Raw genomic sequence first — 14637 nt, 5'->3', positions numbered from 1 at the left:
GTTAAAATGCATAAGTGTCTGAAGTTACCAAAATGAGAAAAGGAAGCAGATGTAGATATTTATCAGAGTTACTTCATACTGAGGTAACCCACTCCGTAAAATCCACGGGTATTTACCAGTTATCTGAAACCCAATATCTCTCATAACCTATCTATTTTAATCCTAATTTATAAAAGAAAACATCTTCTGTGACCCTTGTCACAAAACAAATCTATCCATATGCTCAAATAATCAAAAGCATAAAATCACAATTAAACATACACAAGGGTAAAATAGTCATTTTACCTTGGGTCAAATTCTGAGGCTGTTACAACTCTACCCCCTCCAAGGAGATTCCGTCCTCAGAATTTGGTCATGGACAAACAAGTAAGGGTAACGGGTCTTCATAAGCTCTTTAGTTTCCCAAGTCAGGTTGGACCCTAAACTATATTTCCATTCGATCAAAACCATCGGTATCTGCTTGTGACGTAATTTGCTGGTCTTTCTATCCATGATCCTAACAGGCTCTTCTAGCAGTTTATGATCCATATTAACCCTCAAATCATGTAGCAGTAAGATCTGATTTTCTTTGTCCACTTTATATTTTTGTAGATAACATACGCTGAAAGTGTTGTGAATACCAGCCAATTCTGCAGGAAGATCTAACACTACTGTTTAATCATTTAGTATTTGTTGAATTTGGAAAGGCCCAATATATCTTGGAGCTAATTTACCCTTCTTACCAAAGTGAATAACTCTCTTCCGCTGCGATACATTCAAGTAAACTTGTTCACCAACAGAGAATGTAATCGGCCATCTGCGAGTGTCAACATATATCTTTTGTTGATCTCTCGCTACTCTCAGTTTCTCTCGCGCTATCGCGACTTTCTCTACAGTTGTTGTACTATCTCGAGACCTACGAACTTCTTTTCCCTGGCTTCTAACCAATACGTCAGAGTTCTACACTTTCCACCATATAGCATTTCATACGGTGACATGGATATGCTAAAATGATACGAGTTGTTGTAGGAAAAATCGATTAACGGTAGATGAGAATCCCATTATCCACCATATTCTAATACACACGCTCTTAACATATCCTCTAGAGTTTGAATTGTACGCTCACTTTGAACATTTGTCTGAGGATGGTAAGCTGTGATGAGATTAACCCGCGTGCCCAATAGTTGTTGCAGACTTTGCCAAAAGCTGGATACAAACCTGGAATCCCTATCTGACACAATCGATAACGGTATCCCATGTCTACTCACAATCTCATTAATGTACAACTGAGCCAATTTACTGAGAGATGCCATCTCAATGGTAGCTAATAAATGTGCGCTTTTTATCAATCTGACAACTATGACCCAAATCATATCATATCCATTCTGAGTTCAGGGCAACTTTGTTACAAAATCCATCATTATGTGTTTCCATTTCTATTGAGAAATCTAGAGTTGATGTAGTGATCCATAAGGTTTCCGATGTTCTGCTTTAACCTAGGCACATATATGACATTTTTTTCACGTAATGTGCGATATCTTTCTTCATTGTTGGACACCAATATAACAATTTTAAGTCATTATACATCTTTGTGTTTCGAGGATGGATGGATAATCTCGATTGATGAGCCTCATTCATAATTAATTCCTTCAATCCTCCGAGTAAAGGAACCCATACCCGACTGTTGAAAGGATTTTAATCCACGAAAATCATCAATTAAATTCTCTTTTCTTTTGACTAAAAGCTCAGATTTCCAATGTTCATTCCTCAAGGCCTCTAGTTGTGTTATCTTTACCTGATATACCATGTCCGATACAATTTCAAATTGCATAAATCTTAGATTGTCAGTAGATTTCTTTCTACTCAATACATCCACAACTGCATTAGCCTTCCTTAAAAGATATCGAATCTCATAATCATAGTCCATGATTAACTCTTGCCATCACCTCTAGCGCATGTTTAGTTCCTTCTGAGAGAAAATATGTTGCAAACTCTTATGATCTCTACAAATCACGCAATGCGTTCCGTAAAGATAATGTCTCTAAAGCTTTAATGCGAATACAACCGCTGTTAATTCTAGATCATGTGTTGGGTAATTCCTTCTATGAGTTTTCAACTGGAGAGAAGCATATGCAATAACTTTATCCCCCGCTGCATTAACACACAACCCAAACCCGCATATGATTCATCACAGTATACCAAAAAATCATCAGTACCCTCGGGTAACGCTAATATGGGAGCTTGGCAAAATATTTGTTTCAGTGTCTGAAATGCTTTCTCTTGTTCATCACTCCATCGAAAAGATACATCTTTTCTGGTCAACTTCGTCAATGGAACCGCAATCTTAGAAAAATCCTTGATAAATCTACGATAATACCCTGCCAGACCCAGAAAACTCTTAATTTCAGTTGAAGTCCTTGGTGCATTCCAATTCATTGCTGCTTCTATTTTGGATGGATTCACTTTAATACCTTCTTTACAAATCACGTGGCCTAAAAAATGAACTTCTCGTAACTAAAATTTGCATTTAGAAAGATTGGCAAACAACTTTTCCCGCTTCAACAATTCTAATACTTCATGTACGTGATCAGCATGCTCAGATTCTGTTTTTGAATAGATCAAGATGTTGTCGATAAATACTATCACGAATTTGTCCAAAAATGGCTTGTATACTCTCTTCATCAAATCCATAAAAATTGCGGGCACATTTGTCAACCCGAACGGCATAACCAAAAACTCATAATGCCCATATCTTATTCTAAATGCTATATTTGGAATATCGTTGTAGCGACCCGACAAAATCGTCATTGACGGCGCCGTCTACTTAGGTCCCGTTACGTGGTGACCCGAAAAAATCGTCATTGACGGTGCCGTCTACTTAGGTCCCGTTACGTGGTCATAAGTCTTTAAAACAACGGTTGACCCAAAATATATCGCATTCATTTCAGATGTAAGGATGTTTCAAGGTTTACAAAAATAGTAGAACGACTAGTTACATTACAACGTTTAACGTACAAATTAAACCTATGCGACACAAATTAAAAGTAAGTCAAAAGACGCTCCATGTATGCATGTATACTCGACATCCAAGCAAGTATCAAAAGTGAGCGGAAGCATGTATCACTAAGCATTCAAAAAACTGAGAAAACATAGAGAATCAGTCAACAAAAACGTTGGTGAAATCATAGGTTTAGTAAGTATATTGTAATGAACCACAAGGTTTAGTATGAATTGATTATCCGAATCGTTTACATTCCAAAAATGTCATCTGTATCACGAGCACCAAATTACCAAAGCTTAACTAAATCTTTCCTCTGAATTTTGAATCTATAGTGTTAGAACTTACACTATACCTGATAAAATTATATTTCATTCACTAACGATAGCGAACCATCTGAATGAGGGTTTGTCAAACCCGTATGGTCACACAACATAATTACTCGCTTACACTTACACCCTGCAAGTGTAACTAATGATAACTGAATTGAGGACTTTTGTTCTAACTCGTACGTATCTTTGTATTCGTATTTGTGTTTGATGTATAAAAGTATGGAATGTATATGTTTCTCAGCCCACGATTTAAAAGAATAAAAGTTGTTGAAAAGGTGGGACTATGATCTCACCTTGAGTGCAAGAGTATAATAGTACTTCACAAGTAAACGTATGCAAGAACGAATGCTAGTCTTGACCTAAACAAGTGGGTTGTATCAATAATGGTAACACGATTAGTCAAAGTTGTTCAATTAGTCCTATGGCTCATTACGACTCGATTATATAGCATGTGAGTCAAATTGTCAAGTTTCATGCAAGATGTAAGTATAAAAGCATGTTAGAACGATTGCATAAACATTTGGTTAAGTTTGACTAAGAGTCAAACTTGGTCAAAGTCAAAGTCAACAAAAAAGTCAACATGTTCGGTTCGGGTCTCGAACAATTTTTCTAAGTTTCCTAATCATATATGAGCATGTTAGAACAAGTTACATGTTAATTGGAGGTGCGTAGCATAGTTGGAATTAAACGAAAAACGACCACTTTGGGCAGTCTACCTCAGATGCACCGCATCACTAAGTGATGCGCCACATCAGCCACAGATGCGCAGCATCCAGTAGTGATGCGCTGCATCAGTACCTGATTCCAGTGAAACTGCTTAAAAACTTGACAAGTCTCGAACCAAACTTCTTTTTAACACAACTAACGAACCGTAAACATTTAAAACGCATACCATATATCGTTGGAAAGGTAATTTAATGAGGGTTACAACTAAGCACAAATTATCAATCAAGTTCATCATTTAAAACAACAAAAACCTCGTCGAATGGTTGTTAAATGTTTATAATCAAAGTTTCAAGTTCTTAAAATGCATTTTATGATTCGGGAATCCAATTTACACATACGATATGCCGTTTCGAAGGTAATTAAATATACAATACAACTAAACACTCACTAACAACATTCCATAGCATTCAATGCATCAAAAGTTCATATTTAAGTCTATCAAACCCTAACCAAAATCACAAAATCAATAATCATGTTAGTGGAGTTTTTTTAATCGACCGACACATCAAATTGAAGCTAATGATGCTAGTAACACATTTAATACATGAAATTTAACATAACAACAACATTTAATCATCCAAAACTCAAGATTAAACACACACTTTTCAAGTTCATGCTAGTTACACCAAAACATCAAGATCGAGCATACAAATTAATGTTAGACTCGAGCCATAGACACTAATTAACACACTTTTAAGTTTAAAAGATCAAGAAAAAGAAATTTAGTGTTTTTAGAAAGTTACCCAAACGAGATGAAGTTAGTATCAAAACGTAGAGGATGAAGAGAGGATCACGAATATGTAGTCGGATTTGTAAAGACCCGTCCTAATCCATAAGAACGAATACAATAACATATGATTACATCACGAGGTATTTGACCTCTATATGATACATTTTACAAACATTGCATTCGTTTTAAAAGAAAAACTTTCATTACATCGAAAGTTGAAAGGCATGCATACCATTTCATAATATCCAACTATAAATGATCTAATCTGTCATTTACTTAATCATAATCTTTACTGAACTCAATGAATTGAATGCAACGTCTTTTGAAATATGTCATGAATGATTCCAAGTAATATCTTTAAAATGAGCAAATGCACAGCGGAAGATTTCTTTCAATCCTGAGAATAAACATGCTTTAAAGTGTCAACCAAAAGGTTGGTGAGTTCATTAGTTTATCATAATCGATCATTTTCATCTTTTTATAGACCACAAGATTTTCATTTCCATTTCTCATAAATATACGTCCCATGCATAGAAACAAAAATCATTCATATGAATTGAACACCTGGTAACCGACATTAACAAGATGCATATAAGAATATCCCCATCATTCTGGGACATCCTTCGGACATGATATAAAACTCAAAGTACTAAAGCATCTGCTACAACGGATGGGGTTTGTTGGGCCCAATAGATCTATCTTTAGGATTCGAGTCAATTAGTAGACTGGTTTACTAATTCTTAGGTTACCAAGCAAAAAGGGGCATATTCGGCTTCGATCATTCAACCATAGAATGTAGTTTCGATTACTTGTGTCTATTTCGTAAAGCATTTATAAAACAGTGCATGTATTCTCAGTCCCAAAAATATATATTGCAAATGCATTTAAAAAGTGAGTAATGAAAGTCACGATACTGTATTTCGTAGTAAAAATACATATGACGGCACAGAACAATGCAGGGTTGGCCTCAGATTCACGAACCTATATCAGTAATATATATCAAATAATATAAAGAACCTATATTAGTACAATATATATTTTAATTGTTATGTATACAATTTTTTCGTTTTCTTCTATTTGCATATTAAAGGATCGTTTTTTTTTTTAAAAAAATTTGAAATTTTACTTATCCAGTTTGTGCTCCATTTATTGCTTATCCATAGATTGGTCCACTATATATATATATATATATATATATATATATATATATATATATATATATATATATATATATATATATATATATATATATATATATATATATATATATATATATATATATATATATACACTTTCATATTCATCTTAGTATTTTAATAATTAAAAAGTTAATTAAATATGTTAGACACTTATTTCAAAATATATTTATATATATTTAAGTTTATATAAGTTAAATTAGTATTTAAAAATAAAATGGTTTTATATCTATTAATATTTACATAACTTATAAATAAAATCTTTTAATAATGATTACTTATAATTATATTTATGTTATAGTTATCATATTTTCTATTTTTTTTATTATGTATATAATAATATTAGTAGTAATAATAATAATAATAATAATAATAATAATAATAATAATAATAATAATAATAATAATAATAATGATAATGATAATAATAATGATAATAATAATAATAATAATAATAATAATAATAATAATAATAATAATAATAATAATAATAATAATATAATAATAATAATAATAATAATAATAATAATAATAATAATAATAATAATAATAATAATAATAATAATAATAATAATAATAATAATAAGTAAACTACCTCAAAGAAGTAGCTCTAAAAAAAAATTGCCCATGTCCGGGTTTGAACCCGCGACGTCCCGCTAATCCGAAAACACTTAGATCAATGCTCCATTTGTTACTTTCCTGTTTCCCTTTTCTTCTTCTTCTACTCAAAACAAATCAATAAATCATAACATCTAATTATCATGCGTATCATCTTTTATCGCTATATATCATCGACATCATTTCTCATCACCATTGTTTCTTCGGGTCCTTGTTATCTCCACATCATTACGTGTATCATCTATCATCATTTACTTTTTCTTGTCACGATCATCTTGTTCATTCGTCAACTATCTAAAACGTGATATCCTCATAATTCTTAGCTCATCATCATAATGAACCTCCATCTCCAAATCTTAAACGATTATCATCATCATACTAACATCTTACTCAACATCCTCGGCTATTAAAAACATCTTAGTCTATAATCTATACGTATCATCATTTGGCCCAATAATATAAGAGGATGTACGACCCACTTTACACAAGCCCGTCTAGCAATACTCTTAAATTTTCGAACAAGAATAAGGATGACAGGTTCACGAGTTCAATAACAGCTAACCCAAACTATCGGCCCAAGATTAAAGTTTTAGCGCAACTAACAAGTAAATTTCTAGCAGTCCACTTAACATGTTTAAAATTTAAATTGAATGATGGATTGTGGTGGGTACTGTGGTCGTTCGAGAGCAGAAACAACAAACCAACAAAAGGCGTGTAATTGCATTTGCATCTTCATACCCAATCTTGTTACTATTATATTACCCCATATCTTAATCATATGCTTTACACAATCACCATCCAATTTACTAAAAAAAAAATATGAAAACGCCAATTGAGTGAGCCAAATTGTCGTCCATGAGTGGTGACAGGATCCATTTGTTTATTACTAAAGCTTTATTTAATACTATAATATATCCAAGTTGATGCATGGTTATTAGTCTATAATATATCCTATCCTTCCATTTCATTTAGTTGTTCAACATCAAAAAAATACGGTTAACAGCAGGAGTCGAGTAGCAAAAAAAGATACCAGCGAGCAGCAGAATACAAGCTGTAAGAATGGAGGTTTGGTCGTGACTTGAAACAGTAAGCGACAACAACAAAGATTTTATGGTGGTGGTGGTATAATGGTTACATAGTGGTGGGTTGGTGGTGGTTCCCGACAAGAACAAAAACAGATAGATGATGATGATGACGATTGGTTGTGTTGTTAACGAATTTAAATCAGAAAAACAATGGTAGTGGGTTTATGGTGGTCGTGGGAAGGTGCTTCGGTGGTGTTGGGATGGCGGTTGTTGATGATTGTGATCGAAAACATAAACAATAGTATGAAGGTGATGGGTTGGTTGTCGAGGGTTGTAGGGTGGTAGTTTTAAGAAGGTGATGGGTTTGTCTCGGTTCATCAACATAAACAGAAAGGTGATCGACTTGGTAAACTTAACTCGTTCGAACAGGTGGTCTTGTTGGTGGGTGTTGGGTTCTTGAACTTAAACCGATACAGCAATAAGGAAACAATCTAAGGATCGAGCTAAGTGGTTGTTTGATGGTAACTGGAAACGAGAATTGATGACATAGGTTTGGTTTATTCAAATAGGGACAGAAAGAAGATAAGCTGTAAGAAGCTTGATGGCCATGGTAGTTTTAGGATGGAACCATGGTGTTTGTGTGATGTGGGTGTGTACAACTATAAGTCTTGGTGATTAAATAATAGAAGTAGAGATGATATATTGATGGTGGATTATGATCATAAATTCAAACAAAACAGTGGTGGTCGTGAAATGATTCACGAATAAGAAGGAAACGAGGTGATAAATGTTATGATGGTTGAGTGGTACGGAAGTTAAATAGAAGAGAGTTGACGATAGTAAGAGAGTTGATGAAGTAGTGATAATATGATCAAGGTGTGGTAGTCTGTGCATGACGTGCACATATAAATATTACTTCGTATGAGTTTGATTAAGAGGAGAATAATCAAAATAATTATTCAATCATATGTACAGTTTAATCATAGTACCAATCATAAATAGTAATCTAACAGAATTTGATAATTTCCTCAGTGTACTAGTTGTTTACTTTGTTTCTTTCTACCGACAGAATTTCACGGACTGGGTTTTATACACTATTTGAAATTAGTGGCTGATAAAAGTCTTAAGAAAAATCCCAAATTTTTAAATTAACTATATTTATTTATTTTGGTCATTATGGTATAAAATTCGAGCATTAACTATTAAATATAAATTACATTAATTATTCACTCCCAACCCCCAAGTAAAATATAAAAAGTTTTAAAATTTAACAAATAGCTCCTAAATACATGTTTACTAAGCCTATAATCTATAAAACCCATTTTCAGATCACCGTTTATTTTAAAATCACATAAGTTTGTATTAAACTTGTTTAATATCCGTCAAATGGCAATTGAGTGTTACCATCGTTTACTAAATAGATTCTAAATCACAAAATATATATTTAATATATATATATATATATATATATATATATATATATATATATATATATATACACACACACACACACATATACATATGTTTTAAATATTAATTATCATAATATCATATTTTTATTTTTTTATTTCACATACTTACTTTTAATAACTAAATCATGTAATCTTTTTCAAATTATTATATATATATATATATATATATATATATATATATATATATATATATATATATATATATATATATATATATATTTAAACTTATATAGCATCTATTTACAAATAGTTGTTCGTGAATCGTCGGAACTGGTCGAAAGTTAAATGCATCAATGTAAACAGTTCCAAAAATTTTATGACTCAATATTACAGACTTTACTTATCGTGTCGAGTTCATATTAAGATTAAGTTTAAATTTGATCGAAAATTTCCGGGTCGTCACAGGATTTGTTGTGAGCTTCCTAGATCCGAATTAGATGATGAATGAGTGATTTGGTGAGTTGAGAGAAAAATGAAAGTATGAAAAAGAGAGAAGAGAGAAATGAGATGAATGAGTGGTGGTGAAGCACTTTGACTAGTTGACCTAGTCAATTCTTTGCCCACTTGGCAAGTTTAGTCCCTCAAGTTTCAAAGCGGGTGCGTGAATTAACCGAACGAATTATTTTGAAATACACGAGAGTAAACAGAAGATGTTATAATCCAATAACAAAAATATTAAGAACATTAGCTAATGGAGGATACGAATCTAGATACGAACGATATTATCAAAATAAAAAGACGGGCGTTGAAATAATTTAACGAAAAAATGCGGGATGTTACATTACCCACACCTTAAAAGAAATTTCGTCTCGAAATTTAGTTGGAAGTAGTAGTCGATGTCTCTTCCTCGAGACCTTGTGTTGTCATTTCTACGAATGAGTGAAGGTGCTTCGTTTTCATTTGGTCCTCTTTTGGCATTCCAGTGAATTTAGACAGTCGGGGTTTTACGTTGTCTTAAGGTTTAGTTTTACGATCCATAACTTCGACCGGTTTCCTATGAAGTGGAGTTTGTCATCAATAGTAAGCTTATCTAGAAGAATAACACATTCATGTTCCGCAGGACACGTCTCTAAGTTTGTTACATGGAATGTAGGATGAACGGAAACTTAATCGAGTTGGATGATCCAAACGGTATGTAGTGGGTCCAATACGCCCCAAGATTTTAAAAGGATCAATATCGCAGGTTTAACTTTCCCCATTCCCGAAATGAATTACACCTTTCCAAGGTGCGACTTTTCAATATTACGCTGTCACTCACTTGGAGTTCGAGAGGTTTACGTCTAACATTGGCATAGCCCTTTTGGCGACTACGGGCCGTCTTGAGAGCTTCTCGGACTTGAACGATCTTAACGATTATTTCTTGAATGAGTTCGGATCCGGTGATTGGCTTGTCCCCTACTTCGGCCCAACAAATAGGAGAACGACATTTGCTGTCATATAAATTTTCGAAAAGGTGTGGCGTTAATACTCGAATGATAGCTACCTTTTTAAGAGAAATCAACTAAAAGCGACAATACAAGTTTGTAACATATCTTTCCAAGATTTGAATCGTATGTTTGCTTGGTCCGTCGGGTTGTGGATGATACGCGGTACTCATGTCTAAATGTGTTCCCAAGGCTTCTTGTAAATCTAGAAGTGAAACGAGTATTGTGATCCGAGATAATTAACAATGGTACACCGTGTTGGAATAGAATCCTTTAAGATATATTTGAACAAGTTAGTTAGGGCTCAAAAATGTTTGTTGGAACAAGTTTCTTATCGGCTACTGAAAACGTTCGTCCGGGCTATTCACCCTCGTGGCGAATACTAGTAATACGTGAAGAGTCTCTCTCTCCATTGAGAATTTAGATAAAAGGTTTCCATCTACGGAAGTACGAGTGAAAAAGATAGGAGTGAAATGAGAATTTAGAATACAATAAGTTTACATCTTGATGTAGCCATATCGCGCATCTTGTGGCCAAATGTTGAGACTTGGCAGGAACGAGATAGTACACGTAGTTGTATAGTTCGGAGTTGAGTAATAGTTGGCCGTATATCAGAAGCATAAGGACGATAAGTCAAAGAAGAAAGAGGTATCCTTGGTTTGAGTGTTATTTTAGGCTCCAGTAATATGAGACGGTAACAGTGAAATAACAGATTTATGTAACACGGTACATGGTGATGAGAAGGTTGATCGGGTCCATAATTAAGTATTCAAATTCTTCGTGCAAAATAACGTATTTCAGTTTCCTTGATTTTGAGTCGAGAGAGTATGTCTTTCAGGCGTTCACGTAGAAATATTTCCATATTTGAGTTCCATTTTGTGCTACACGAATTTGGCTAGTAAGGTGGGTGTGAATAATCACGTTCAAGGTCTAGACATGGAGAGGTTTAAATCTTTCCCTTAGTGAGTTAACGAGGTTAAAGGACGAGCAATACGGGAAAAGTCGGAAATGAATCTTTGGTAATAACCGGCGAGATCCAAGATTTTACGAATATAAGTCGGAGCCATGAGGGTTTCTCGATTTCGTGTGGCTTCGATTTTCGTGAGATCTACTTTAATACCTTGACCACTAACAACATGGTTTAGAAATTGGACATCGTTTAACCAAAATTCTCACTTGGAGAATTCAGCATAGAGTTGCTCTTTTCTCAAGAGTTCGAGCGTAGGATGGAGACGTTGTTGGTTTTCTTCTTTGCTTGAATTGAATAGGTTAAGACATCACCTATGAATATGATAACAGATTTGTCTAGATAAGTTTACATATGCGATTCATAAGGCCCATGAATGCGGACGAAGCCTTAGTTAAACTGAACGACACTAAAAGAAATTCATAACTATCGTAACGAGTTTGGAAAGTGGTTTTGGAGACATCTTCTCCCTTAACCCTCAATTGATGATAACCGAAATGGAGGTCGATTTTGGAATACACACAGAATCCTTGTAATTGATCAAGAGGTCATCGATACGGGGAAGAGGATATCGGTTCTCAGCCAGAAGTTATTTAGTTCACGATAATTCGTACACATTCGTAGGGAAACAGTTTTCTTCTTAACGAATAGGTTTTGAGCTCCCTAGTTCTATAGGTATCAAGCCAATTTCAAATTCTTTACCCAAAAAGTTTAACGTACACCCTCCGATAAAATTTGTCAGCACGCAATAGTTTTACGTTGGTCACTTGAATGGCATAAGTAGTGTCTAGGGGGAGTGGTGGAGTGCAAATAGTATGAACCAAAGTCCTGGATACAAAGCATTATCGGCACCCGAATCGAATAAGCAAGAAACATGAGAGTTATCGGGAAGAACGTACCCGTGACTAGTTGTCATCTCGGGCTTCCTCGATTTTAATATTGAAAGCTCGGCCGCGTGCATTGGGGTTGGCTTTATTCTCTGGGCACACATTCCTAAAATGACCCGGTTGGCCACATTCAAAACAAACACCCGTTTTTGGTGCATTGGGCCCCTTTTGAGTGATCGGAGCGGTATTCCTACAATCGTGGGCCACATGGCCACTTCTTTGACATTTCATGCAAAATGGTTTGCCACATTCACCAAGATGATGTTTGTAGCACTTGTTACAATAAGGTAGGTATCGGCATAACCTTTCTTGCCGTCAGAGGTGAAGGGCTTCTTGGTGAAGTTGTTGTTGTTGTTGCTCGATTAGGGGGCTTCCCAATTTCTTTTGTTGTCACCCGATTTATCCTCGGCCTTAGGTGCTGGCATTTCAATTTCGTCCACCATTTCTATCAATTGGTGGGCCATCTTCAAAGCTTTTTGTAGGTTAGCGGGCTTGGATGACATCTCTCCATGTTTGATGCTCTTAGGGAGACCATCCATGTAAAGTTCAACCCTTAGAGACTCGGGGTTCACGAGGTTTGGGTACATCAAGGCTAGCTCGAAAAATCGTTGATTATAGGCCTTGAGGTCATTTCCGGCCGCCTTTAAACTTCTTAGCTCGTTTTTGAACCTTCGGGTCTCTTCGTGCAGAAAGTATTCGGTGATCATCTTTTCTTTTAAGTCGGCCCAAGAGAGAGCGTGGGCTTCATCGGTACCCACCGAATGTACATACGTATTCCACCATGTGAGAGCGATACCGGCGAAAGTGTGGGTGGATTATTTAACCTTGTCTTGGTCCCGACAACCGCTTATGCTAAAAACGGCTTACGTTTGCTCATACCATCGAGTGAGAGCAACCGGTCCTCCTGTACCATCGAAAGTGTGAGGTTTGCACCCCATGAAAGCTTTGTAGGAGCATCCCTCGTTTAAATTACCGGCTCCATGGTTGTTGTTGTTGTTGTTGTTGTTGTTGTTGTGGTTGTTGTAATTGTAATTGTTGTTGGAGGAGTGACCGGCCATGGCTGCATCTACGGAGTTGGTTATCATTCGCTCAAGAGCTTGTTCGGGAGTTTCATGTCATGGGACTCGGTGAGGAGGCATTGTTCCTTCAAGACACAAGAATATCGTTGATTAGTATTCTCAATAATACTAATCGTGATATGGAATAAAGATAGAGAGAAAATTTTCCTTGACTCGCCTTAAATTCTTTATGTCATAATGTCGGAACGTCCATATGAGTCACCGTAATATAATCCTGGAAATTATATTACCCTAATTCATATGTGCATTCGACATTATTTCATAAAGTCAAGGTGACGTGTCAATCAAATTAAACAACGTGAGATTAAGATGAAATAAGAGTTAGATATGAATAGAAGAGTTCGAGTATAAATGCACAAGTAGTCAAATAATTCCTACTTCAAGTCTATACGCCGGTTGAAGTCTAGACTCACTAATGTACTCTATGACTCGGGGTTGACACCAATGAACTCTAAATCCCTACAACCTGGCTCTGATACGATCTGTAGCGACCCGACAAAATCGTCATTGACGGCGCCGTCTACTTAGGTCCCGTTACGTGGTCATAAGTCTTTAAAATAACGGTTAACCCAAAATATGTCGCATTCATTTCAGATGTAAGGATGTTTCAAGGTTTACAAAAATAGTACAACGACTAGTTACATTACAACGTTTAAAGTACAAATGAAACCTATGCGACACAATTTAAAAGTAAGTCAAAATACGCTCCTTGTATTCATGTATACTCGACATCCAAGCAAGTATCAAAAGTGAGCGTAAGCATGTATCACTAAGCATTCAAGGACCTGAGAAAACATAGAGAATCTGTCAACGAAAACGTTGGTGAAATCATAGGTTTAGTAAGTATATTGTATTAAACCACAAGGTTTAGTATGAATTGATTATCCGAATCGTTTACATTCCAAAAATGGCATTTGTATCACGAGCACCCAATTACCAAAGCTTAACTGAATCTTTCCTCTGAATTTTGAATCTATAGTGTTAGAACTTACACTTTACCCGATAAAATTATATTTCATTCACTAACGATAGCGAACCGTCTGAATGAGGGTTCGTCAAACCCGTATGGCCACACAACATAATTACTCGCTTACACTTACACCCTGCAAGTGTAACTAATGATAATTGAATTGAGGAATTTTGTTCTAACTCGTACGTATCTTTGTATTCGTATTTGTGTTCGATGTATAAAAGTATGGAATGTA

At 35.1% G+C, this 14637-nt stretch overlaps 1 protein-coding gene across 1 annotated transcript; it reads right to left on the bottom strand.

Moving 5' to 3' along the window:
• Window positions 1-315: 315 nt before the first annotated feature.
• On the bottom strand, window positions 316-1906 carry LOC139875257 (uncharacterized). Its single transcript, XM_071862599.1, has 4 exons — window positions 1775-1906; window positions 1062-1364; window positions 714-939; window positions 316-629 (listed from the first exon to the last, which is right to left on the bottom strand). Exons 1-4 carry the CDS (start codon window positions 1904-1906, stop codon window positions 316-318), a joined length of 975 nt encoding a protein of 324 aa, XP_071718700.1.
• Between the last annotated feature and the right edge of the window lie 12731 nt (window positions 1907-14637).

The sequence above is a fragment of the Rutidosis leptorrhynchoides genome, chromosome 11 (assembly GCF_046630445.1).
Source record: "Rutidosis leptorrhynchoides isolate AG116_Rl617_1_P2 chromosome 11, CSIRO_AGI_Rlap_v1, whole genome shotgun sequence".
NCBI classification, from domain to species: domain Eukaryota; kingdom Viridiplantae; phylum Streptophyta; class Magnoliopsida; order Asterales; family Asteraceae; genus Rutidosis; species Rutidosis leptorrhynchoides.
The sequence above is the reverse complement of the archived record's forward strand: the minus strand, read 5'-3'. Positions and strand labels throughout refer to the sequence as shown.

Bases quoted from the DNA above. Each gene is read 5' to 3' on its own strand.
- LOC139875257 (XM_071862599.1), bottom strand. From the start codon at position 1,906: ATGGACTATGATTATGAGATTCGATATCTTTTAAGGAAGGCTAATGCA. The intron at 1,365-1,774 runs GTAAAGATAACA...CCCTGAACTCAG, and splicing joins TATCGGACATGGTATATCAG to AATGGATATGATATGATTTG. The intron at 630-713 runs GTAAATTAGCTC...ATCTTCCTGCAG, and splicing joins TATTCACTTTGGTAAGAAGG to AATTGGCTGGTATTCACAAC.